The sequence below is a fragment of the Dichotomopilus funicola genome (genome assembly GCF_033296635.1).
Source record: "Dichotomopilus funicola strain CBS 141.50 unplaced genomic scaffold C8A04scaffold_97, whole genome shotgun sequence".
NCBI classification, from domain to species: domain Eukaryota; kingdom Fungi; phylum Ascomycota; class Sordariomycetes; order Sordariales; family Chaetomiaceae; genus Dichotomopilus; species Dichotomopilus funicola.
Window position 1 is genome coordinate 57,756 of NW_026944118.1, and position 22,701 is coordinate 80,456.

Below are 22,701 nucleotides of genomic sequence, written 5' to 3' on the forward strand. Positions count from 1 at the left end.
TCGATACAATGTCCCTGGTCTGAACCGTTCTCTAAGACGTGATATCTTCTCCATGGGCGCCCGTAAAAGGGGCATCGGGCCTTGGGAGTTGAGCTCGGGGTTGGTTTCAGGGTTAGGGTATTTCGAATCGGACACGGGACAACTCGAGCTCGGACTTCCGAGGCCTCACATAACCCTGATCTCGGAGTCGCACAACCCTGAGATCGCGGCTAGCATAACCCTGATCGATCGACAACGAGGCGAAAATCGCCCGGTTCTCAACTACAGCTGAACTCCACCGAGATCTTCCGGCGGGTTCATAAAATCTCAAAAATCCCCTTTTCACAACGCTGACATCAATCTCTCGTTTATCACCGCATAATTACTCAAGCCTAAACTAACAACATGACGCCCACCCTCGTGTTCATCCACGGCTCATGGCACACAGCCTCCTGCTTCGACAAACTCACAACCCACCTCCAAACCACCCACCACCTCCCCAGCGTCTCCGTCTCCCTCCCCTCCAACAGCGGCGACCCGAACCTGGGCATCGACGCCGACATTTCCGCTGCCCGCGCCGCCATAACCGCCGAAACCAACCGCGGCCGTGATGTCATCGTCGTAGTGCACTCCTTTGGCGGCGTCGTCGGGTGTAGCGCTATCAAGGGACTCGCTGGTCGACCTCGCTCTGATACCATCCCCGGAAGCACCACCGACCAAGGAGAGGAAGGCAAAGAAGGCCACGTAATAGGCCTAATAGCCATAACAACCGGTTTCCCCCTCACGGGCGTAGCCTTCATGGCCCCCCTCCTCGGCCTGCCCCTCCCCTTCTTCCGCATCAACCACACCACCGGCTTCGCCGACCTCACCGCTTCCCCTTACTCCCTCTTCTACCACGACATCACCCCGCGCTCCGAAGCCGATTACTGGGTTAGTCAACTCCGACCGCAAAGCCTGAAGGCGCTGTATGAGGGCGGGGAATATGTCTATGCCGGGTGGAGGGAGATGACGGGGGGACGGGTGTGGTATGTGAGTGGGGGCGATGATAGGGCGATGCCGCCGGTGGGACAGAGGGTGGTGGTTGGGTTGGCGAGGGGGATGGGGGTAGGCGTGGAGTTTAGGGAGATTGGGGGGGCGGGGCATTCGGTTTTTTTGAGTCGGGTTGAGGAGACGGCGGGGGTGGTGGTGGAGGCTGTGGAGGCTTTTACGGGACGGGAGGTGGTCGGTGGGGGGGAAGGGTTGAGGAGGAGGTTGTTGTAGGGGGAGTTTGGGGGGACGGTGGTTGTTGGGGGCGTGAGGTGGGTGAGGCCGTGGAGTTGGGTCAAGTATGGGCTGCCGATGGGGTTTGGGTGGGTGGTGGGCCGGGGGTTGTTGGGGTGGGAGTGGTTGAGGGGGTTGTGGAGGTGATTGAGGGTGAATAGACATGGAAGGTAGGATGTAGAATGGGGTTGTTGATATTTTGATGTGTAATTACCTAGGTAAATACCGTCTCGGATTCAGGGGTTCGTATTTTGCTGTATTTCTGTATTTAATTACATTGTTTGGGTTCAGCCTTAGACAGTTAGATAAACCGCCGGGCATATTCCACCAACGCCATAATGGCCATGGCCTGTCCATACGGCATACTTGTCACCGGAATATCCTTGTAATGCTGCAAATCCCTTCCCATGCCCGTCCCAAACGACGTATTCAACAACTCCCCCTCCTCACTCACATTCGCCAGCACCCCCTTGACAGCCCTCACAGCCATTTCTTCTAGTTTCTCCCTCTCCGGCCCGACCAAATCCCGCTTCCTCAACCCCTTCAACACCCCAAACGCAAACCCCGCCGTAGCGCTCGCCTCCAGATACGACCCCTCTTCCTCGGACACATCCAACAGCGTCCGCCACAGCCCCGTCTTTGGATCCTGCAACGGCCGTAACGCCTCACACTGTTCCCTCAGCGTCCCCTGCAAAAAGCTCTCCAACACCGGATCCTCCGCGTTCCCCTCCCGCAACAACTCCAAAAACTCCGGAATCGCCACCGTTACCCAGCTATTCCCCCTGGCCCACCTCGCCTCCGCAAAATGATGCCCCCCAACTCCCCCTTTCCCGCCGTCTTTCCCTTCAACGTCGGCGTTAAACTCCCATCCATGAAAAAACAACCCCGTCCTCACATCCCCCAAATACCTGACATGCAGCAAAAACTGCCTCTTGGCCTCCTCCACATACCTCTTCCGTCCCAACACCAACCCAATCTTCGCCAGCGGCAACACCGTCATCATCAACGTATCATCCCACAACTGCCCCCTATTCTCCTCCAAATACGTAATATGCTGCATCCCCCCGTACCGCGTCCGCGGCAGATCATAATAAGCCCACTCCGCCCAACTATCCAACCACGGCAGGTAAACCGGGTTTTTTGTTTCCTCATACACATACGCCAGCGTGAGAAACACAGCCATAGTGTTGATATTCTTCGTCGTCCCCCCCGCGGCAAACCTCGCAGCAAACCAGTCTTCGATGAGGGCCAGGTGGGCAGGGTTGCGGGTGAGGGTGTAGTATTGCCAGATGCCGTAGAGGCCGATGCCGTGGGTCCATTCCCAGTCGTGCCAGCCTTTGGTGTCGATTATGCGGCCGTCGGGGAGGGGGAGGAGGAAGGTGCCGGTGGGGTCGCGGATGGTGACGAGGGCGGTGATGAGGTGGTTGATGGTGGTGTGGATTGAGGAGGGGGTTATCCCAGATGGTGTGGTGGAAGAGCTGTGGTCTGCGGGCATTTTCTGTTTCTGTGATGTGAAAATCAGGTAGGGTAAGAAAGGGAAGAGGTGTCGAAGGATTGGCGAATATGGTGATGATGATATTACAGGGTTGGAGAACCAAAGTTTGCACATAAACAACAAAGTGAATAAACAGATTCCAGCGCTCCAAGTTCAAAGCAATTCCCCAATGCCCCGGCCTTAAAAACATCTGCTTGGTGGAGAATTCCCTCGTTGGGGTCCATCTTGGGAACTCGGCCTGTATTTAACCGAGCTTCCCCCCTCGGCCCAATAACCGGCGAGCTACCCCCGAAAGCGGGGAACCCGGCGCGGGGAAGTGGGGCCGTCATCCTTTCTGATCTCTCACTTTCACTGTGGAGTTCATTTTTCTGTGTAGAAATTGGGGATTAAAGCTAGGGGAGACCTCGGGGGAATTAACGCGAGTGCGTGTGTTTAAACTACACTAGCTTGACTAGTTTGGATTAGAATCCGGGGAATAAACCAGAAAAAAAAGCACGTGGCAGGGAAACATTCACATCCCGGCTGGACTCTTCCCCATGGGGTCCGGGGTATGACCCTTGAGGGTGTCACTGCGTCTGCCGTCTGGTTTAAATGGCTGATGTCCCGTTGTCTGTCTGCACCCGTCCGTGTCTCGACCCAGCTGTCTTTCTTGTTTCTTTCTGCTCGATCCTCCCCTTATGCGACAGCCAACATGTCCAAAAACGACACCATCGAAGCCGACCGCGTCGACGACCCCGAGCTCGAAAAGTCCCGGCCCGACTATGGCAAAGTCGACAAGGAGCTCGCGCAGTATGTCTCGGACCGGCGTGTCGAGATTTCCCCCGAGGAAGACACCCGCCTGCGCAAGCTGATTGACAAGCGCATTCTGGCGGTCATGATCACGACCTATTTCCTGCAGGCGATCGACAAGGGGACCATGAGCTTTGCGTCGATTATGGGGATTATTGAGGATAATGATTTGCAGAAGCAGGAGGTATTCCCCCTTTCCCTTTTTCTTTTCGTTCTTCTCTGTTTGTTTATTGCTAATACTGATTATGATTAGTACCAATGGCTCACAACCTGCATCTACATAACCATCCTAGTAGTGGAATACCCCCAAAACTGGCTCATCGCGCGCGTCCCCATCGCCAAATACCTCTCCTTCTCCATCATGGCCTGGGGCGCCGTCCTCGCCTGCACCGCTGCCTGCCACAACTTTGCCGGCCTCGTCACCGTCCGCACACTCCTAGGCCTCTTCGAAAGCGTCTGCCAGCCCGCCTTCGTCGTCCTCTCCAGCACGTGGTATAAACGCGAGGAACAGACCGCCCGCGTGACGTATTGGTACATGATGAACGGCGCGCAGCAGATGGTCGGCGGGCTGTTGGCGTATTGTTTTTCGTTGATTACTACCGGCCCGCTCAAGTCGTGGCAGTGGTTGTTTCTGGGGTATGGGGTCGTGTCGGTGGTGTATGGCGGGTTTGTGGGGTGGTGGATGCCGGATTCGCCGATGCGGGCCAAGTGTTTCTCGGAGGAGGATAAGAGGTTGATGGTGGAGAGGGTCAGGGCGAATCAGACGGGGGTGCAGAATCGGGAGTGGAAGAAGAGTCAGGCGTGGGAGGGGATTAAGGATCCGCAGGCGTGGGGGTATGCGTTGATTCAGTTGTGCACGACGTTGCCGACGAGTGGGCTGGGGAGCTTTCAGGGGTTGATTATTAAAGGGTTTGGGTTTACGACGCTGCAGACGCAGTTGTTGGCCATGGTGCTGGGGGCGTATATCATTATTGTGTTGTTGAGCTCGTCGTGGTTGGTCAAGAAGACGGGGCAGAACTTGTTGGTTATGCTGGGGTTTGTTGTGCCGTAAGCCTCTTTTCCCTTTTACTTTATTTTCCCCCTTTTTATCTGTTTCGATGCTGATAACTGGCAGCTCCTTCGTCGGCACAATCTGCCTCATGACGGTCCCGATCGAGTCCCTGGGGCAAAAGGTCGGCCTGGTGATTTGTTACTACATCACGCTGTCGTTTTGGTCGGCACAGACCCTGGCGCTGTCGATGCTGTCGCGCAACGTGGCGGGGCAGACCAAGAAGAGTGTTTGTGTGGCCCTGAACTTTATCGTGTGGTCCACCGGGAATGCCATTGGTATGTTTTTGTCTCATTCCCCCTTTCCTGTTAAAGTGTTGTACTATGTATTAACAAGCAGACAGGCCCCCAAGTCTTCCTGGACTGGGACAAACCCCGGTATTTTATTGCCTTTGCGACGCACCTCGGTTGTTATAGTCTGCTGGTGATTGTGATTATTGGGCTAAGGTTCTATCTGAAGCACCAGAACAAGAAGCGGGATGCGCTGGCGGAAGCGGGAGCGAGTGAAGCACGGGACGACCAGTTGGTGCATGCGTTTGAGGACTTGACGGACAAGGAGAATCCGAACTTTCGGTATGTGTATTAATCCACATGACGGTGTCTTTGAGAATCCACATAATTGTTTGGCTTTTGAATTTAATGTGCTTGACTGTCATTTAATGGATACGTTGGCTCTCGTTTAATGTGTTTAACTGTGATTCAACGTGTAATGAAATGGTTCTAATCCGGGTATCTCTCTCTCTCTCTCTCTCTCTCTCTCTCTCATATCTCTGCAACATTTCGCAACTCATTCTAAGACTTCACCATGAACCCCTCCTTCCCGTCCCCCTCTACACCCTCCCTAACAGCAAAGATCCCAAACCGACTAACCCCCCCTTCATTCTCCCCGCCGTCCACTCGGCCCTCCCAGTCCGGCACCGTCCCCCAGCCCATCCAGAACCGCAGTCCTTTTTCTTTTGCATCTCCGTTTCCGTCCACCAATGAAGTTGTTGATCCTGTTTTGATGCCTAACCATCCGAGGTTGTATTTCCCTTTCTCTCCTCCTTTCTCTTCCTCGCTCACTTTCCCACCTCCTTTCCCATCCCCCCCTTGTCCATAACCCCCCAGCCCCTGGTAACCCCCGTGATAACCCCCCTGATCATAGTGTTGTGAGTGAGAAAAGTGCGGTTCAAATAAATTCCCCCCCGCCACCAAAGCGCCCACACTAGCAATACTCATCACCCGTCTCGGCAGCACATCCGTCTCCCTCAAACACGCCCATCCCACCAGCACCAACACCACTGCTGCACCCAACAACGCCTGCAAGATCCTTGTCGATGTCCTGTCCTGCTGGACCCTTAACGGGCCCTCGCCGAGGGCGGAGGTTGCTGTGCCGTGGTAGGTTGGGACGTCGTCCGTGTTGGGGGTTGTGGGGAGGTTATTGGGGGGGGAGTCGTAGGAGGTATGCCGGGGGGGTGGTTGGTAGCCAGCAGGGAGGAGAGATAAAGGCAAAGTGGTGTTGGTAGTGTTGGCGGGGACGATACGTTGGGCGAGATTTTGGGCTTGGATGAGGCCGTGGTGGTGGTGGATTGCAGATATCACTGCATCCGTAGAATTGGGCGTGCCGAGGTCGGTGAGGGGGACAGACCAGGGGGAGGAGGTTAACAGCGCGAAGAAGGGGTCGAGGTGGTTGGGGGCGGTGGTGAGTTGGGCCAGGTAGGAGTAGAAGGAGGTGCCGGGGTAGGTGGAGATTGTGGTTTGGTGGGAGGGGGTGTTGTTGGAGACGAGGACGGGGGGGTTGGAGGTGGTGGTGTCGAGGGTTAGGTTGAGGGAGGTGAATGTGGCAGACACAGAAACCCGCTCGAAGGTTTCGTTGCAGCCGAGGGCCACAATATGTTTCACCGCGGACGGCCGGGCGTGGTAGTCCAGCTGGCCCCAGGTGTAGAGGTAGTCGCTGCAGCCTTGGGTGGTGGAGACGTTGCTGGTGGCGTCGCCGAGCCCGAAAAAGGTCATGTTGGGGTAAGTCGGGAGGATGTTGTTGTAGCCCCATTCTTCGTACTGCGGGAAGGTGTTGCAGCCTTCGCCGGCGATGGTGATGCCGAGCGGGTTGGTGAACTCGGTGTACTCGATCGTGTAGCCGCGCGTGTGGTTGAGGGTGATGTCAGCGGGGGTGTATAGTCGACAGGAGAGGGTTGACCGGAGAGCGGGGACTTCGGCGGTGATGGACATGGTCGAGGTGTTGAGGTACTTGGGCAGAGGCCCATCGATAGTAGGCACCATCTGGGGAAAGGCCAGGGTATCGTACGTCCATGCCGGGAACGACAAGTTACTCGCCAGCACGAGCGACGCGAGCACATTCCCGTCTTGCGTGCTATATTGCCGTACATCAAACGACTGGTTCACCCGCAACGAGACGCCAACAACAGCAGGCACCGCCATGGGCTGAAACAGCGACGCCGAGAAGATGGTAAACAGCGACGCCACCAAAAACGCCGTCGTCGCTGACAGGGCACCCACATTCCCAAACTGCACCTCGCGCCACAGCGTGCGGGGGATGGACATGTCCATAAAGTCCAGCGTGGCATACGCCTTGGCACTCACGCCGTTCTTCAGTTCCGTGTACGGGGCCAGTGACCGAATCTGGAAGTCGATCGTCGAAAACAACATGGACAGCGCGCCAAACACAATAGCCGGCACGGCGGTCCAGCTGTAGTGCAAATAAGTCCCGCTGCCGACGTCGCCGAGCCCGTTGTCGGCTTCGGACTTGCGCAGCATCAGGTCGAGGGCCACGATCAGTAAGATAAGCAGGACGCAGAGGGCGAGTCGAGAGAATGGGTGCAGCGCGCTGGGGTGTGCCGCTTTGGAGATGATTTGCGGGAAGGTGTGGTGGTGTCGAATGGTGGTGCTGGTATCTTTTAGGATCACGAACTTGCCGTTGTTGTTGTTGTCAGCCCCTGAATCCAACCCTAACCCTGACTCTCCCCCTGAGCCAAGATATTCCGTCCGCGCGCTCAACCCTAACCCTGACCCTTTACCCCCATTTTCTCCCTTATCCTCACCAACCCCCCCCTTAGCCCCCTCATGAGAGCCATCCCCAACAACCCCCGAATAAAACCACCCCCCCCTAAGCGGCTTAGCCAACCCCTCCCGATCCGCCGCGCCCCCAAACCTCAACATCCCCACCAACCCCCGACTCCCCCCGACCAACCTCTCCATCCCCGGCAACGTCGTCGGACTACACGGCAACAACCCCCCCCTCGGCACAGTCCACACCACCACCCCCCCGACAAGCACCAAACACACCCCCGCCAACGCCGCCATCCAATGAGCCGCCCACGGCGAGATAATCAGCCGCGTATCGGTTATGATGACGGATCCTGTGGCCGGGATGGAGGCGGGGGCCATGAGGGATTGTTTGGCGATTATGGCGCCGATTTGGGCGTAGTAGCGCGTTGCGACGCGGGTGAGGCGGGTTGAGTTGAAGAGGACAGGCAGGGGTTCGGTGGGGAGGAGTTGCGTGGGCAGGGCTAAGGCGGTGTAGGCGTCTACGTCTACTGACATATCACCGCGGCCGGCGCGGGTGGTTTGGCCGTAGGGGTTGGAGACGAGAGAGAGGGAGGGGGAGTTGGCGAAGGCGGTGTAGTGGGCATCCATTATATCCCAGGGGGAGACGGAGTCCAGCATGCGGGGGGTTTGTTTGAAGGATGGGGATTCGGGGGCCGGGGTCACGCTTTTGGTGACGGTGCCGTTGCGGACGACGTCGACTTTGGTGATGGCGTAGGTCGGGGTGCAGAGGAGGGCCGTGGCGCGGTGGAGGGTGGCTAGGTACGGGTGCCGTTTGCCTTGGCCGGTGTAGTCTTTGAAGGTCTGGGAGAAGTCGATGGCGTAGGTCATGTTGGCGAAGAGGACCAGCACGCGGTCGTCTTTCCTATCATTTTGGTCTGTCGTTTTGTTTCCACTTCCACCGTCCGGCCCATCACACTGCACCTTGGCAAACCGCGAAAACACCACCGGACACGTCTTATTATTCCCACACCCCCACGTCGGCGACGGTGAGATCACGAGATCCTTGATCCCACACCCCGATTTGGCCCCCGACACCGTCGCATTCATCACCTGGTCGCTATAATGCGGATCCGGCGGCGCAGCCCCTTTCACGCCAAACTGCACCTCCTCACACTCCAGCCCGTTCCCAAACCCGTCCACCCGCACCGTTGCCTGTGTCGTGCGCCCTAGCAAGTCGCTCGCAAAAGCCTGGTACGCATACTCGGCGTGCACGCCGTCAGGATACGTGATATTCCTATCCGCCAACCCTTGCATGACGTAGTACGCCAGGTTGCCTGTATGTGACAGACGTCCCGCGGTGTTATCCGCAAAGGTGTCCTGTAGCGTGACGGGCCACGAGGTCTTGGCCACGTCGGTCCAGGTGAGCGAGATGAGACCTGTGGAAATGACGATGAGGGCTTTGATCAGGATGGCGACGGTCGCTGTGGCGGATACGGTAAAGTCCCGGTTCTTGAGCGCTTTGAAGACCGCCCAGAGCTGGAAATCGGAGAGGTAGTCGAGCAGGAGGGTCTTTTCGGCTTTGTCCCCTTTTCTGTGCCCGTTCCCGTTTGCATTCCCATTGCCGTTGCCGTCACCATGGTGGTGCTTGGCCAAGTTCACCCACGGCGCAATCAACTTGCTCTGGTACTCGGCCCGACTCCACGCCGCAGCGAGCAGCGTGAGTATTGCCGTCGGACCATATCGCCAGACGTAGTGCAGTTGCGGAGAAGACGCCGCGACGCCGGTGTCGCGCTGGGAGATCGCTTGGAGCGTTTCGACGGCGAGGATGACGAAGCCGAACCAGAAGGCGAAGATGGCTAGGATGCGGCGGCGGAGGTAGAAGGGACGCCAGGGTAAGGAGGGGTTGGGGAGCAGCGGGGGGTTTGCGTCGGGGCCGGATAGGAATGAGCTGTAGGGGGGGAGGACGGTGGTGGTTGTTGTTGGGGTTGGTGTTGTCGGGCTGGTGTGTGTCGGTTGTGATGGTGGGTGTGATGGTGATGGTGATGGTGTTGGGAATACCGCTGGTGTTGATTGCGGTTGCGGTTGATGTGTCGGTTCCATTTCTATGCCGTCATTCGCGTCGGTGCCAGACCCTACAGCGTGGTAGCCGTGCCGTGGAAGCAGTGTCGCCATCCGGACGGCCTCGTCGTGGACAATACCTAGCGAAAGGCTCACAACTTCCACTTTCTTACGTACTTACTACACTCAGTCAGAACAAAACTGTAAACTCTATTTCTGGGACCCTCCCAGTTTTGATCGCAGACCCAAACCCAGACTCCAAACCCCTGAAATCTCAAATCCTTAAGATGCTGCCTGGAGGCGCAAATCGCCTGCGGCCTGTCGATCTCTCCCGCTCTCCAACCCAATCGTGACCTCTGTACCACGCTGACAGCCCCGCAAGTGGATCGTCAACGGCCGACCACAACGCGCTTCTCAAGCCTGTCAGCATGCCGCTTGTCCGCTGACTGTGCCGTCGTGTATCCATTTTCTACGAGTGGCGAATGGTAACTGGCTATCGTCCGAGGTGGAACGGAACACAATCCAAAATAACCCAGAAAAAAAGCGAATAAGAGAAAAACATCGGACTGGGGGCGGCCCGCTGCTGTGCCACGTCGGCAAGCCCTGGAAGTGCCGTCGATTGGACCGGGGCCCGAAATCCTTGCCCCGCTATTTACTGCTTTTGGGACTAGCTTCGGAGAGGCGAAACCAAGCATTGCAGGGCTTTGCTTCGGATGCACGCAAACACTTAACACGCTGCAAACACTGCCCGCAAGACGCAAGACGCAAGACGCAAGACGCGAGCCACACAAGCCTCGGACTTGGAGAGCGAGGGGAATGATGCGGTTGGCTGTGATGTCCGAGTTGACGCTTATTTGTAATTAGTTGTTTCTCAATGTACATTCTACGGTTGTTTGTGTGGTAATAATTACTTGTTAGTTAATTTGACGAAATACAAAGATATTAATTTGACAAGCATCGAGTTCTATCAATTTAAAAGTAAACACAGAACGCTGACCCAAAAAACTTGACATGCCTCCCAACTCAAGGAGAATCACAACAGATGCACTTACACTATGCCGACGAGTTGACCCAAGTTGCTCATATAATTATTAGGTGATACAACGACACGCACTCATCTTACAACCCATAGCCCCAATCCTTCCGGGCGTACGAATTCTCGTAACTCGAGAGTTGTGTCTCCAACCGGCCACCATACACAAAAATGACAAAACAAATCCTCCGCGTCGTCTGAATAAGCGGTGCAAGCCGTCCGGCAAAACAAGATGAAGGTCGATGGTCGCTTTGGCTGGCCGGTCGATTCCAAGGTCGGGCCGCGGCCTAGCCTTTGGCTAACAGCGGAGAAACCTAGGTAATTATGCAAAACTAGGACGCAAACATAGAGTGATATAATGGTAAGTAGTCGGGTAGAAGAGTCGCAGTGCAAAATGGATTGGCGTTGCGAAACGTTTAGCTCCTAACAGCTGTTTGTCAAGGGGGTTGTCGTGTGTTTTGCGCTATGTTGAGCCGACGACTGGTTACATTGGAGTTGGTGACTGCCACAGTAATGCGTGTAGAGGACACGGAGAGTTGAGCAAACCCCTGTTTGTCATGGACCGTAGCGAACTGGTAGCGTTAAACTTCTGGAAAGCTTCGAATTCTTGCGTCTCACATGATGGACTTTTCCCCTGCCACTACAAGGCGCAAGCCTCGGACGTGGGAGAGCGAGGGGATTGGTTGCGAGGTCCGAGTCGATGTCTATTTGTTACCGTTGTCTTTTGATGACATTTGAGGGCTGCCAGAATGGCGAAATAAACAAGTCTGTTGCAGGCCGTTAAGAATTATTGAAGCGGCACGCCATTCGCAGCCAAAGAACCCAACAGAAGTTGTTATGGAATAACTTCGAGAAGTCAAATAATGTACCGCAAGGAACTCATCTACCAGTAGATGGTGTACAGTGTTTTACACTCCAGGTTTCTCCTGGGTTGTCACGATCATAGATGATGGTACCCGAGCTTGCCCGGTATAGTCATGAATTTACGGGGCCGTAACGTTGACACAGCACGTGCTCGTCATGGATGCAAGCGGCCGGAAAGGCCTGCAAGTGGCTACACCAATCAGTCGGTAACAATATATACCCCGTCAATGTTAAGGAACCCAGCAAGAGTGGGTGTGCCAGCTAACTGGCGCGGTCTAATTGTTACAAACACCTTTGTTTGCACCCAAAACGTCATGCGAGCAATCAGACTTTTCAAGTTTCAAGGACCATGCTGCAGTATGTACGTAAAGATAGAGACTACCCCCTTGCTTGATTTCGATCCAGCTTCCCCAAACCAACCTCCAGTTCCTCACTCCTGTCAACATATGCCGGGTGACTAAGAAATGCAGTCCCAGCCATCGTCTTCATGATTCTTGGCTGTGTCTTCTGCGGGTTCTCGGGCTCCTCTCACCTTCAAAGAGTCAAGTGCTGATTTCGATACACCGGCTCCCTTGGACTAGACCACATCGTTCCTTTCGTGCTTTCGGTCAGTACATACGTTGTTCATTGGGCCTAGATAACAAAATTAGGCCGTTTGCGTTGTTTTGACTGCAGGATATGAAGCCTCCCGCTATGCGCGCGGACCGACCCTGTTGAACACAAAATGGAAGAGACAATGACTGTTGGCAAGGATTGATTACAGGATTGGCGCTAGTGCTCATTCCCTTCCATGTGGGGAACTATGCCATTCCTTGAAAGTTATAGGAGTGCATTGGGCATCAATGTCGAGTTCCTCGAAGCTCGCGAGCTCTGCCATCCAATCACCACCCACCATCAGATGCGGCTCGTTTGTCAAAAGTTTGCGCTTGCACATTAACTCCTTCCTGACCCCGAGCAGAGCCTCATTTCCCCACCAAGTACCCAGATTCCAAGGTAGACTCCCAGAGCTGTATGGTCCCCTATTCTCCACACCCAGTCCAACTCTAACTCTGGCGATTGCGTAGGTGTTGTGGAGGGTATTGGCCTGGCGTGAAGCTGCTATGGCTCATCCGGTATTCGTCTAAGCACGTCTCTCCCTTTTGCCGACTCTCTAGATACGGAGGTACGTGCCTGGCCCCAATGAGACCCAGTAACCCGTTGGGGGTGCCAAATTGATGCCCACCACCCGCACAGTGCTGAAAACCTCATGCTTCCGTCCAATCTTAGTAAGGTAGGTGCCTGTAAGTCATGCACATGTGTGGTCTTCCCATATTTACTTCACGCCTAGCGCGGCTATTTACTAATTAAATAATAAGAGAACACCAGAAAATAAGTACAGGGAAGGAAGTGGATAAGGGGGATGACGCTCGTTCCACCCGTGACCTCTAGGTACGTACGTGTACACGGTTATACCTCATCAAGCCACCACACGGCAGCCGGGCCATCCCTTCAAAACCTTCAACGTGGCCCTGTCCTCGTCCATAGATCGGCTGACTTGTGTGATCCATATCGACGAAAAGGGCCGGCTGCTTCTGCGCCTGCGGATGTCGCGGGACCGCGATTAATCATGGAGCCTGGAGCTGTGCTACCGAGGGGGTCAAGTACCCCTGATCAAGACCAGACATCGTAAAAGTCGTCAACGTACAAACCAAGAAACTGTCCCTCACACTTTGTCAAACGGCTTGGGTAGCAATGCTGGTTGTCATTGTAAAGTCATGGGTGGGATTGGGCTTGTGAACACGGCAGCGACGATCACACCACGGAGAACGCACCCAGCACCATTGAGAGGGGACCGCTTGTTTTGGGCAAGGACGAGACGTGGGGAGATAAAACAGTGTACTATATATAAACCCGATTCACCCTCCCGAATCATACCTCATTTCCCCCATCAGCAATCAGCACCGGCATTCCGGACCTGCAAGCCTTTGCCGCATCCGCAAAACGCTCATCAGAATGCCAGACCCCATCCCCAGGCCCGCGGGCTGCTGCGCCATCGATACCGACTTCGGCACCACTGCCAATCGCTTCCTCTTTTACGTCGACAGCAACAACCACATTGTCTACTACAAGTTGGACGCCACCGACCTGGCTAACAACCCGGCTAGCTATGTATACCAAAACGTCATTACCGAAAGGGGAGCGCCCGTCGAGGTTTATTCCGAGACGATCGCGGGTTTAGCCTACTTGAAAAACGAGGTACGCTTAATATCCTGACGTCTGTTCCAGATATCACCGCGCCGGCCGCTGATTCCAACTATCCACCCACACCTTAGGTCCGCATCTACTACGTGAAGTATATGGAGAACCCAAACAGGAGAATGGGGTTGTACGTTCGCGAGGCACTCGGCTTGCTGAGTGACGACGGCAGTACAATCTCGTGGTTGCCCGGCCATATCAACCACAACAACTTCATCGACAACCTCGAGACGGTCCCGAATACGTTTATCACCGCCCTGGTCGATCAATCGAACAACTGCCCCTGGGTGATGTTTACCTCGGGTGACGGCGGCCGATTTAGGGGAACCCGTGCCGGACATATCAGGCCCAACAACGATACGGCTGAAAATGCGCCGCTGGAGATGTGGAACTCCGCCATCATTCAGTTGCACGGCGGACCGTAGTTGGCTTCTCAATGATGTCGGAAAACACACTGGGGATTTGGTTTTCGTTCTTGTCGGGTTCTTCGTGGAGGAGCAACACCCACTGAAAGGATGTCCGAGTTCGCCTTTGCTAGGTAATTAGCTAGTTACCGGATCGAAATTACACCAAATTTGGGGTTGACCCCCTCGATGAGACGTGACTTGCCGGTGGAGAACACGTAACATCTTAATCAGGCACTCTCTTCAAGTCACCGAGGCAGCTTTTCGCAAACTGAAGTATACACAACGAGGTAAAGAGCGGACACGTAATCACCGGTCCATAACACAGCAGCATATCCCCCATCAACGACTCGAAAATGAACCCTTAAGGGGTTATTAAAACCCTTAAGGCTAGGGTTAGGGTTAGCAGCATCCAACCGGTTGACACTGTGCGCTTCATGGAAATGAGCTTCCATCCATGACCTCGATCCACATGACTCGGATGAAACCAACAACGTAAGTTTTATTGTCCGCCTGTAACTAGCCTTAGCTCATTCTACCCAGGTATCGAGGTTTGAATCCATGCGTGTGTTTCGATACCCACCTCCACCCTGTTTTGTCCACTGCATGGGTATTTGCTCTCCTGTCCATCAGTCAACCCATAAATTAACATCACACACGCACAAGGCACACCAGGTAAATTTTTATGTCGTTTTATTCAAAATCACAACGCTAAGTGGAGTAGTAAGTAAGCAAGTACGACGTAACACTTAAGAAAAAAAAGGAGATTCCTCCACCCCTTTATATGGCGTTATCATCAAACCCAAGAAACGCCCAGCATAGAAAGTCCGTCAGTAGTTAACAAATCAAGACCAAAAAAGTGAAACGGGGAAGAACCAGAGGAGCAGATACCAACCCACCCAAATCCAAGTCGTTTTACCACTTCGAAATGCACCGGACTCCCTACCTTTTAGAACCTTACCCTACCCATTTAAATTGACCGAACTCCCAAAGCCACTCAATAACGACTTCACTTCCTCCTTCTCCCCTTAGACCCCTTCCCCTTCCCCCCTTTCCCCGCCCCAGTATCCGTCCCCGCGCCCCCAATCCCATGCTGCGTCTCCATATGCCTCTCTATATTATCCCTCCTCCCCTCCATTCCACACACCGTGCACCTTGCCTTCTCAGACGGGATGTTGTGCGCTTCAGCGTAGGCGCGGTGCTTTGCCCTGAGATGGCGGTTGAGCATGCGGGCGTCTTTGAAGGGTTGGGTGCAGCGCGGGGTGAGGGTGGAGAGATCGCTGGGGATAGGCAAGGGAGAGGTTGAGTCGAGTTGGAAGGGGCAGTGGAAGCGGCCTGGGCGTGGGGTGGTTCGTGGTGCTTGGGGGGTTGTTGAGGTTGGGGTCGAGGTCGGGTTTGTGGTTGCTGGGAGTGGTAGCTGTGGGGGGTTGGTGGTTGTGGGTGAGGGTGTTTGTTGGCCTGCGACGCGAGGCAGGATAGGGATGAGGTTGGGAAGCGTTGGGGACATGGGTGTGTAGGGTAGTGGCTGGTCGGGCGGAGAGTACATCTCAGGACTTGAGCGAGTGCTGGAGAGGAGGGATGGTGTAGGGTCCAGGAGGGGAAGGGGCTCCGCGAAGTTAAATGGGTTGAGCGCCATGGGGCCGTCGGGGAACACCAACGGATGGACGGGGAAGTCGGCGGGGAGATCCATGTCGAGGACCTGCATGAGTTGGGCGTCGAGGTCCTCAAGCGTGCCCATGGCGTCCAAATCGGGGACTTCGTAGTGGTCAAACTGCGGCGCGCAGAGAAACGCGTCGTTTGTCGGGAACGGGAGTTGGGTCATTGTCATGCCGGAAAGATCCGGGAAGGGCATGTCCAGCGGTAGATCCATTTGTGGGGTGACCGGGAGCTGCCGCATGTCTGCCGGGGCAGGCATGGAAAAAGGCGGCTCCGTCCAGGCCAACTCTCCGAGGTCTTCCTGCTGTGAAGAAACGTCCAGCGGAGAGTAGGCCTGGGGCGATGATTTGCGTGTGGACATCTGGTTGAAGACCCAACTCACGTCGCCGTGAGTTGGACGTGCTCCTTCGAGCTGAGACATGGGGAGGGTGGTGTGGTAAGAGAACTCTGGTTCAAAAGGGTGTGTGATTTCGTTGTGGAATGGTGCGGCGGTCGTCGTCGACGAGCGGCGTAGGAGCGGGTTGTTGCTGTAGCTGTCGCTGTCGCTATTGTTGTTGCTTACTTGTGTTGGTTGCTGTTGCTGTTGCGGTTGCGGTTGCGGTTGCTGTTGTGGTTGTTGTTGCGTTTGCGCGCAGGCTGATGCGGGCGATTGTTGTGAAGGGACCAGTTTTTCGACGTGATCCAGGTCGGGAGTCTCGCCCGCATCAGGGCAAACCGCATTAACAACCAGCGCGAGTAATTGCCCCCCCTAGCCACCACCATTCCTCTATAATCACCAGACGCACGCCCTCCTTCATGGAAACCGTACGAAAATCCGCAACCTGGGACCCAACATGTAGCCATCTTGGTCCCGCACCGCTGCATCGACGAAAGGAAAACTCCTCGCCCGGGGGGCTCCTTCGCCCTCGGAAGCAAAGGGCCCGACGGGCCGACCCGGGGTCGTAGCCATAACCGCGGTCACTATCCGGATCGCCGAGGTTGTCGTGGGTGCTGGTTGCGGGTCGTGATATCTGCTCCTCGATGCTGAAACCGACCTTCTCCTTCAACTCGGGTTGCCCCGGGTCAGTCGGGTCTGCGTCAATTCCAAGCTCGGGCAGGAGCAAAAGGGCGGGTTCCGAGATCCGGTCGTTGTTGTGGTGTGGGAAACGACCGGAAGCATGGCTCATAGAGCCAGACGCGCAAAAGGTTGGGGAAAGGGAAACCGAAAATCCAAGCCAATATGTTTTTGGTGTTTGTTGTTTTTGTTGACCTCTAGGTCTCTTGATAGGCCGAGGGGACGGGAGAGATGTCGTTGAAATTCGTAACAAAGATGGAAGAAGGGTCGCATGAAAAGTCGAAACAAAAATCTGAAGAACCGATAAAGGGAAAAGTAACGGAAAGAAAAGATTGCGTTCGCTGCAGGGCACCGCCGTGTCGTCCCAAAGGCGTGTGTCTCCGAACGTTGAGGCGGATTTGAGCCGCCTAGACCCCCGGTATTATGCCGTCGTGTATACTGGCTGTCACCGAATTCGCATCGGTGACTTGGGCTGGCATGCCCGGAGGGGGACTGGTACTTTTCAAGCTTACAAAAAAGGGTTAGAACCTCGACATTTACAATCCACAACATGGGTTTATCCTACCTGGTTCCGTTCGCGCAATCACAGCAGTACCAGAATCGGAAGTCTGAACCGGGTGTTCCGCAGAAATCTTCCATGGTTGCGACTGCGTCGGTCGACGCTTGGAATGCTACTGCAAAAGTTACTGAAAAAAGGGTGTGTTTACAAGGTGTGAAGCGGTGTGTTGGTGGTGAGGACGAGAGTGAGGACGATGCGGTTGCGGATGTTGGGAAGGAGGCAGGAACGGGTTCGACTTCCGGGCGAGGAGTCATGGGTTTTAACACCGGCCTCAGGCTGCCCGGCCGCTGGTGGTCAAACTGCGGCCGTGGCGCAATTGCCACTGTCTGATTGGCCCAGAAATTGAGGACGGATGGCGGGGCAGAATACGACTCTCCGTCCTCAACTTGTGGTGGCAGTGCTGGTGGGGTAAATATCTTCATAAGGGCTTGGAGTTTCGATCCTCTTTTGGTTTTTTTTTTCTCTTTCGGAATTTTAAGGTAATTATGGCGTCACTTTATTCGAGATTCAAGACCCTATCAGCATGGTTTTCCATCGTGGTCGACATGAGATAAGATCGAGAAAATGTTGCCAAGCCCAGATCGACCCCTGCTTGCCCGGCTGACAGGGGTCTGACAGGGCTGCAGGACCCAGCCCGGGAGAGGCAACCCGGACTTCCTTTCCTTCCTGATAGTAGCACTGTCGCCATTATTCCTGCGTCCAAGTCTTTTTCGGTGAGAGAAGTGGCCTTGAAGATGAGAGGAAGAATGAGACCTTTGCAGGTGAAGAGACCGGTAAAATGCTAATTACATGTATAATTACAAGTGACAAGCCAAAGTCACGTCACTCCCTTCACCTTTTGTTAGGTAATTCGTAAAGGTCGGTTAGGATTTAGATACCTCCAACCACAACATGGGTTCAAAGCTTATTTACTGCTGCCACTTATTCTCACAACACCAACTGGATGGGGTGGAAAGGGCAAGTTTAAGTTTCTGCGTCATCAAGGGGAATCTCGTGCCAGTCTTTCATCCAAAGCATTGTGGCCGTTGCTGTTGCTGTTGCTGCTGACCGCGTGGCTCAGATCGGACGAGCGGCGCGGTGCCATCGGCCGGCGGTTGTAGGGGTGGGTGCCTTGCCGCTCCGGAGTCCAAGTACCTAGGTATTCTTCATCTGAATCCCGATATCCATTATTCCAGTAATGTCGACGCCAGAGACATGTTGGCGGCAATGAGCATTGTTCCCAAACGTTGCCTCGTCAGTACAGTGCGCAGGACAGTGCCAGTGTCCGATTAAAACACTGTATTGGCGCAGTTGAGCTGAACAACAACCAACCGGGCTAGTTAACGTAGCCGCCTTGGAAGCCGCATGCAGCGGTTGACGGCTGTGCTAACGCCCTCCCTTGCTGTGTTGGTTTCTTGCACTAGTAAAAATTCCCAGAATTCCGGCTCAAGCTGCTCGTGGAAACCTCCCTGTCCTCTCTTCATCACAACATTAATTAATCAAAAAAGGATCTTCTTCAAATCCGAGTCAGGGATCCATCCAGATTCAGGAACATGAAGTGATGCAAGACAAGAAAACAGAGACAGGACATCGACATCACAACAATGGATCTCCGCAGAGACGGCCACATACACGACTACGAGGAGGTCTACCTTCCGATCGCCTCCCTGAACGATCACAGCCGTGAGATCTTAACACGCGCCATCACCAACGTTTTATCGACAGATCTTGCGAAACAAACCTACACTCAAATAGTCGACGGATTGCCGTTATCGGATGTAGCCCGTGACACATATCTACCGCCCCCTTATTTCAGGCACCCGTTATTCACTGATCACAACGAACTCTGTCCCGGGGTCCTCGAAGAGGCACAGACCTTGTGCTCCGGCTTGGACATTGGGAAATTTCTAATGCCGAAAAACGTGCGTAGAAATTCACCAACGATCCCGACTTTTCCAAACGTATCCTTAGGTACTGACTTACATACGATTCAGCTCCTCCTTTGGTATCAACACACCGTTCCTGAACGCCCTCGGGCTTTGGTCGAGCTTGTGGCCAGATGTGTCCACCAGATCGGCGCTTGGCTTTATCGGCAGGACCGGAGCCGGCACAAGGAAGATGCCCTTGGTAAATGGCGTCCTTCGGAGTCCGACGCCCGATTCTACCCCAAGACATTTCCAGAGACCCTATTCTGTCACCCCTGGTACCGCGATTACGACCAATACCCGGGTGGAATAGCAGACAGTGTGGGATATTGGGCCGAGGCCCGCATCTTGGGCGGTGTGATTGTGTTTGATCGGCGTGACCCGATAATGGAGGATAACGTAGGCGTGAGTTGTTCGATCATAGTGTAGGTGGGGGACATTACTTTGAATGGGTTTTGTTTGACTAGTACCACGCTCTAGGACGGTGTCTATACGATCGCAGACCGAAAACGCACCATCTACCGTATCTGCCGCTTTCTCGACGGCCAAGTGGAAGATCTGGTAGATTTCCTCCTCTCCGAAACCACCCCTTCGCCCGAGCAGTGCCCGCTTCCCATCCTACCCGGTCCGAACAACGGTCAACGTTTCGATCCCGAGAGTCCCATCCTGAGGACCGGTGTTTGGCGCGATCCATGGGAGCGCCGCCTTCGTCCTCGTACTGAGAAAGATCTTCGTAATACCACATCTGTCACGAACGAATTCAATTACGAGCCACATTGGGACATGGGGGAAGCGAAAGAGCGTTGTCGGAGGGAAAGAACTGAGAGGGGGTATGCATACCCGGGACCTCGCGTCATTCTGCAGCTTGATCAAACTTTCAGGTCTGCAGCTTGATCTACGAAGAAGAAGGCCATGATGCGTCTGGTGTCCATTTTCTTTTCCGGCCCCTGTCCCCAAACACATTGTTTAATTTCTCCTTCCCTTTTCCTTCCCTAGCACAGAATTTTCATATCTTCCACTACCTCAGCTAAGTCGATAGTTGAAGAAGAGTATACCCGACAGCCAGTGACTTGTTAAGAGCAGTTGTTCGAGAGGAATCTTCATGTGAGTTGGGAGAATGGAAACCACGTTACGGGGTTGGACAGCGTTAGAATAAGAAAGTCTCACAAATAAAGATAACGTTCAATCTTCTCGACGGCCGGAGTTCGGTCACACACCATGATTAGATATAGATGGTTGCACGTGAGTCTAAATCCAGATTCCTCGTGTCATTGATCCCACCTAAACATAACCCCAACCCTGGAAGGCGTCCCCCCAGCATCTTGAACGCGTACAATAATGCATAGTAAGCCGGATCAAATCTGGGTTTTTAGCGATTTAGCGACTGATGTATGGCGGCTGGGCGGGCGCGCTCCAGGGTTGGGGTTATATGTATGGGGTGGGGTCATCTGAATGTCCAGGCCGTGGGACAGTCTGAAGCAGCTGGCTCTTTTCTTTTCCACCCCTCAACCGGCAATGTTGCTGCACCAAGTTCTCCTAAAAAGCCAAGCGCGACTGTCCGAGGAAACCGATGAAGCAAGAAGCTCAACGCGCCCTTCGGGTCTCCCAACCTTGGAAGAACGAAAAGCATTTCGGGCCATGGTTTCCCCGGGTTTATTCGCTATTCCTCTCCTGGCGTGGTGTGGGTGTGCTCCATGGCAGAAAACAAGCCGTCACAGGCTCGCAGTGCATTCCCAGAGCGCTGGTGATTGGCCCATCGGGCGCAACGGCTGCTTCCCACAGGCCGCGACCCCAGCCTGTCGGGTCCTGCATGGTGCACCCCCCTTGCATTTGGGGACCCGACAGGAAAAAAAGAAAGAAAAAGCAGACATAACTTTCAGCACACGGGAATAATTCCTCATCAAATCCTGCTGGCCCGTGTCGCGATGTGTGTGCGCCGCCGTGGGGCCCAAAATACCCGTGTCCGCGGCATGCACAGCCCATGGGCTTTGTCCAATAATGCCGTGGCGTTGGTGGTACCGCTCCGTAGGCGGATCGGCTTGTGTTCCGCGAGGTGTCGGCTGCTGCAATCCGTCGTCACAATCTTGACAAATCTGAGGGGACTTTGGCCCCCCGTATGAACCTGGAAGTATTGAATCCGGGCGACGTCGGCTGGAGTCTTGGATTTAAGTCCCCGAGAACCCACCACACACCGGTTATCCGATCCCGGGTTTGACAGTGAAACCTCTTGATTTAAGGTTATTTTCTCCGTTCCACCATAAACGCGATCTGTTCCACACCAAAGTTCAAACCCGCCGACAGCCAACACCAATTACACTCCTCCGAGAGTCGACACCAATCATCCCCTAGGGCCCCTACTTTTAAGACACACACCCCCTCCAAGATGCACGCTCCGCATGTCGGACACGGTCACAAGACTGGCGAGGTGGTGCTCAACCGTTTCGGCCCAGACGACGACACCTGCACAACCACAATCCGCTATCACGCCCGGGACTTTCACGTCGAGATATCCCCGGCCTACTTCCGCAACTCCCCAGCGGTAACTTCGCAGTACCGCGCTTTTCTCGCCGCAGCCCAACAAGACACGGAAACAGACGAACACGACGACGACGAGAACCCCATCATCACACAATTCCACACCCACCTCCTCACCCTCTTCCAGCCCCTCCTCTCCCAAATTGCTCCAGATCTCCCGCCCGCGTTTGACCCGCAAAAGCTTGCCTCCGGCGCCGTCCAGCCCCTACTGTCGGACTACCTTTTCCCAGAGGAATACCACTGCCGACTGGAAGCGACGAATGACACCCCGAAACCTGTACTCTCTCAGACACCACCCGCGACTTCGTCTGCGGCTAATAACCCCGATTTCGTCACCGTCAATAACCCGGCCTTGCTCTCCGCGCTAGCCCAGCACGTGCCCTTCCTCCATCCTTCAGCTGTGCAGGTATCGTTTCGCCATCCCAGCTATGGGAATGGAAGTGGGAGGGGCTCAGGGACAAGCGGATCCAAATTCCCAACCCAAATGCTTGTCGACCTAACCGGGTCAGGAACAAAAACAGTCTGTTTCCTCAAAACCTTCTCCTCCGACCAAAATCAGGACGACGACGACGACGACAACGAAGGGCAGCAACAAAAAGCAGAGCGTATGACACAGGCTTTACAACGACACTTGCGCATTCTGGAGTCGCGGGGTCGGACGGCGGATGTGGGTGTGCCGAGGTTGTTGGGGGTTGTGGCTGTTGATGGGGTGTATGTGGCGGGGTTGTTGGTTGCTTATATCTCGCCGTCGTCGTCGTCATCACAGTCACAGACACTGCCGCCATCTCCGCCACCTTCGTCACCTCCTAGTGTTGGTCACTCGGGGAAATGAAGGGTGGATGAG

At 54.7% G+C, this 22,701-nt stretch overlaps 7 protein-coding genes across 7 annotated transcripts; 4 read left to right on the forward strand and 3 right to left on the reverse strand.

Annotated features, from left to right (window-relative positions):
• Positions 1 to 384: 384 nt before the first annotated feature.
• On the forward strand, positions 385 to 1,386 carry C8A04DRAFT_15548 (Alpha/beta hydrolase family-domain-containing protein; the record flags this gene model as incomplete). Its single annotated transcript, XM_062778527.1, has 2 exons — positions 385 to 1,200; positions 1,240 to 1,386. The coding sequence occupies 2 exons, from the start codon at positions 385 to 387 to the stop codon at positions 1,384 to 1,386; spliced, it is 963 nt and encodes a 320-aa protein (XP_062633146.1).
• A 154-nt stretch (positions 1,387 to 1,540) lies between these two features.
• Positions 1,541 to 2,734, reverse strand: C8A04DRAFT_40464 (glycoside hydrolase; the record flags this gene model as incomplete). The annotated part of the gene is made up of 1 exon (XM_062784953.1): positions 1,541 to 2,734. The coding sequence occupies one exon, from the start codon at positions 2,732 to 2,734 to the stop codon at positions 1,541 to 1,543; it is 1,194 nt and encodes a 397-aa protein (XP_062633147.1).
• Positions 2,735 to 3,425: 691 nt separating this feature from the next.
• On the forward strand, positions 3,426 to 5,156 carry C8A04DRAFT_15550 (general substrate transporter; the record flags this gene model as incomplete). The annotated part of the gene is made up of 4 exons (XM_062778528.1): positions 3,426 to 3,707; positions 3,777 to 4,570; positions 4,638 to 4,849; positions 4,915 to 5,156. The coding sequence occupies 4 exons, from the start codon at positions 3,426 to 3,428 to the stop codon at positions 5,154 to 5,156; spliced, it is 1,530 nt and encodes a 509-aa protein (XP_062633148.1).
• Positions 5,157 to 5,362: 206 nt separating this feature from the next.
• C8A04DRAFT_32742 (uncharacterized protein) lies at positions 5,363 to 9,727 on the reverse strand (the record flags this gene model as incomplete). Its single annotated transcript, XM_062782206.1, has 2 exons — positions 5,363 to 5,704; positions 5,774 to 9,727. 2 exons carry the CDS (start codon positions 9,725 to 9,727, stop codon positions 5,363 to 5,365), a joined length of 4,296 nt encoding a protein of 1,431 aa, XP_062633149.1.
• A 5,431-nt stretch (positions 9,728 to 15,158) lies between these two features.
• On the reverse strand, positions 15,159 to 16,971 carry C8A04DRAFT_32744 (uncharacterized protein; the record flags this gene model as incomplete). Its single annotated transcript, XM_062782207.1, has 2 exons — positions 15,159 to 16,499; positions 16,582 to 16,971. 2 exons carry the CDS (start codon positions 16,969 to 16,971, stop codon positions 15,159 to 15,161), a joined length of 1,731 nt encoding a protein of 576 aa, XP_062633150.1.
• Positions 16,972 to 19,001: 2,030 nt separating this feature from the next.
• On the forward strand, positions 19,002 to 20,216 carry C8A04DRAFT_15559 (uncharacterized protein; the record flags this gene model as incomplete). Its single annotated transcript, XM_062778530.1, has 3 exons — positions 19,002 to 19,245; positions 19,369 to 19,721; positions 19,803 to 20,216. The coding sequence occupies 3 exons, from the start codon at positions 19,002 to 19,004 to the stop codon at positions 20,214 to 20,216; spliced, it is 1,011 nt and encodes a 336-aa protein (XP_062633151.1).
• A 1,489-nt stretch (positions 20,217 to 21,705) lies between these two features.
• Positions 21,706 to 22,689, forward strand: C8A04DRAFT_15546 (uncharacterized protein; the record flags this gene model as incomplete). Its single annotated transcript, XM_062778526.1, has 1 exon — positions 21,706 to 22,689. The coding sequence occupies one exon, from the start codon at positions 21,706 to 21,708 to the stop codon at positions 22,687 to 22,689; it is 984 nt and encodes a 327-aa protein (XP_062633152.1).
• Between the last annotated feature and the right edge of the window lie 12 nt (positions 22,690 to 22,701).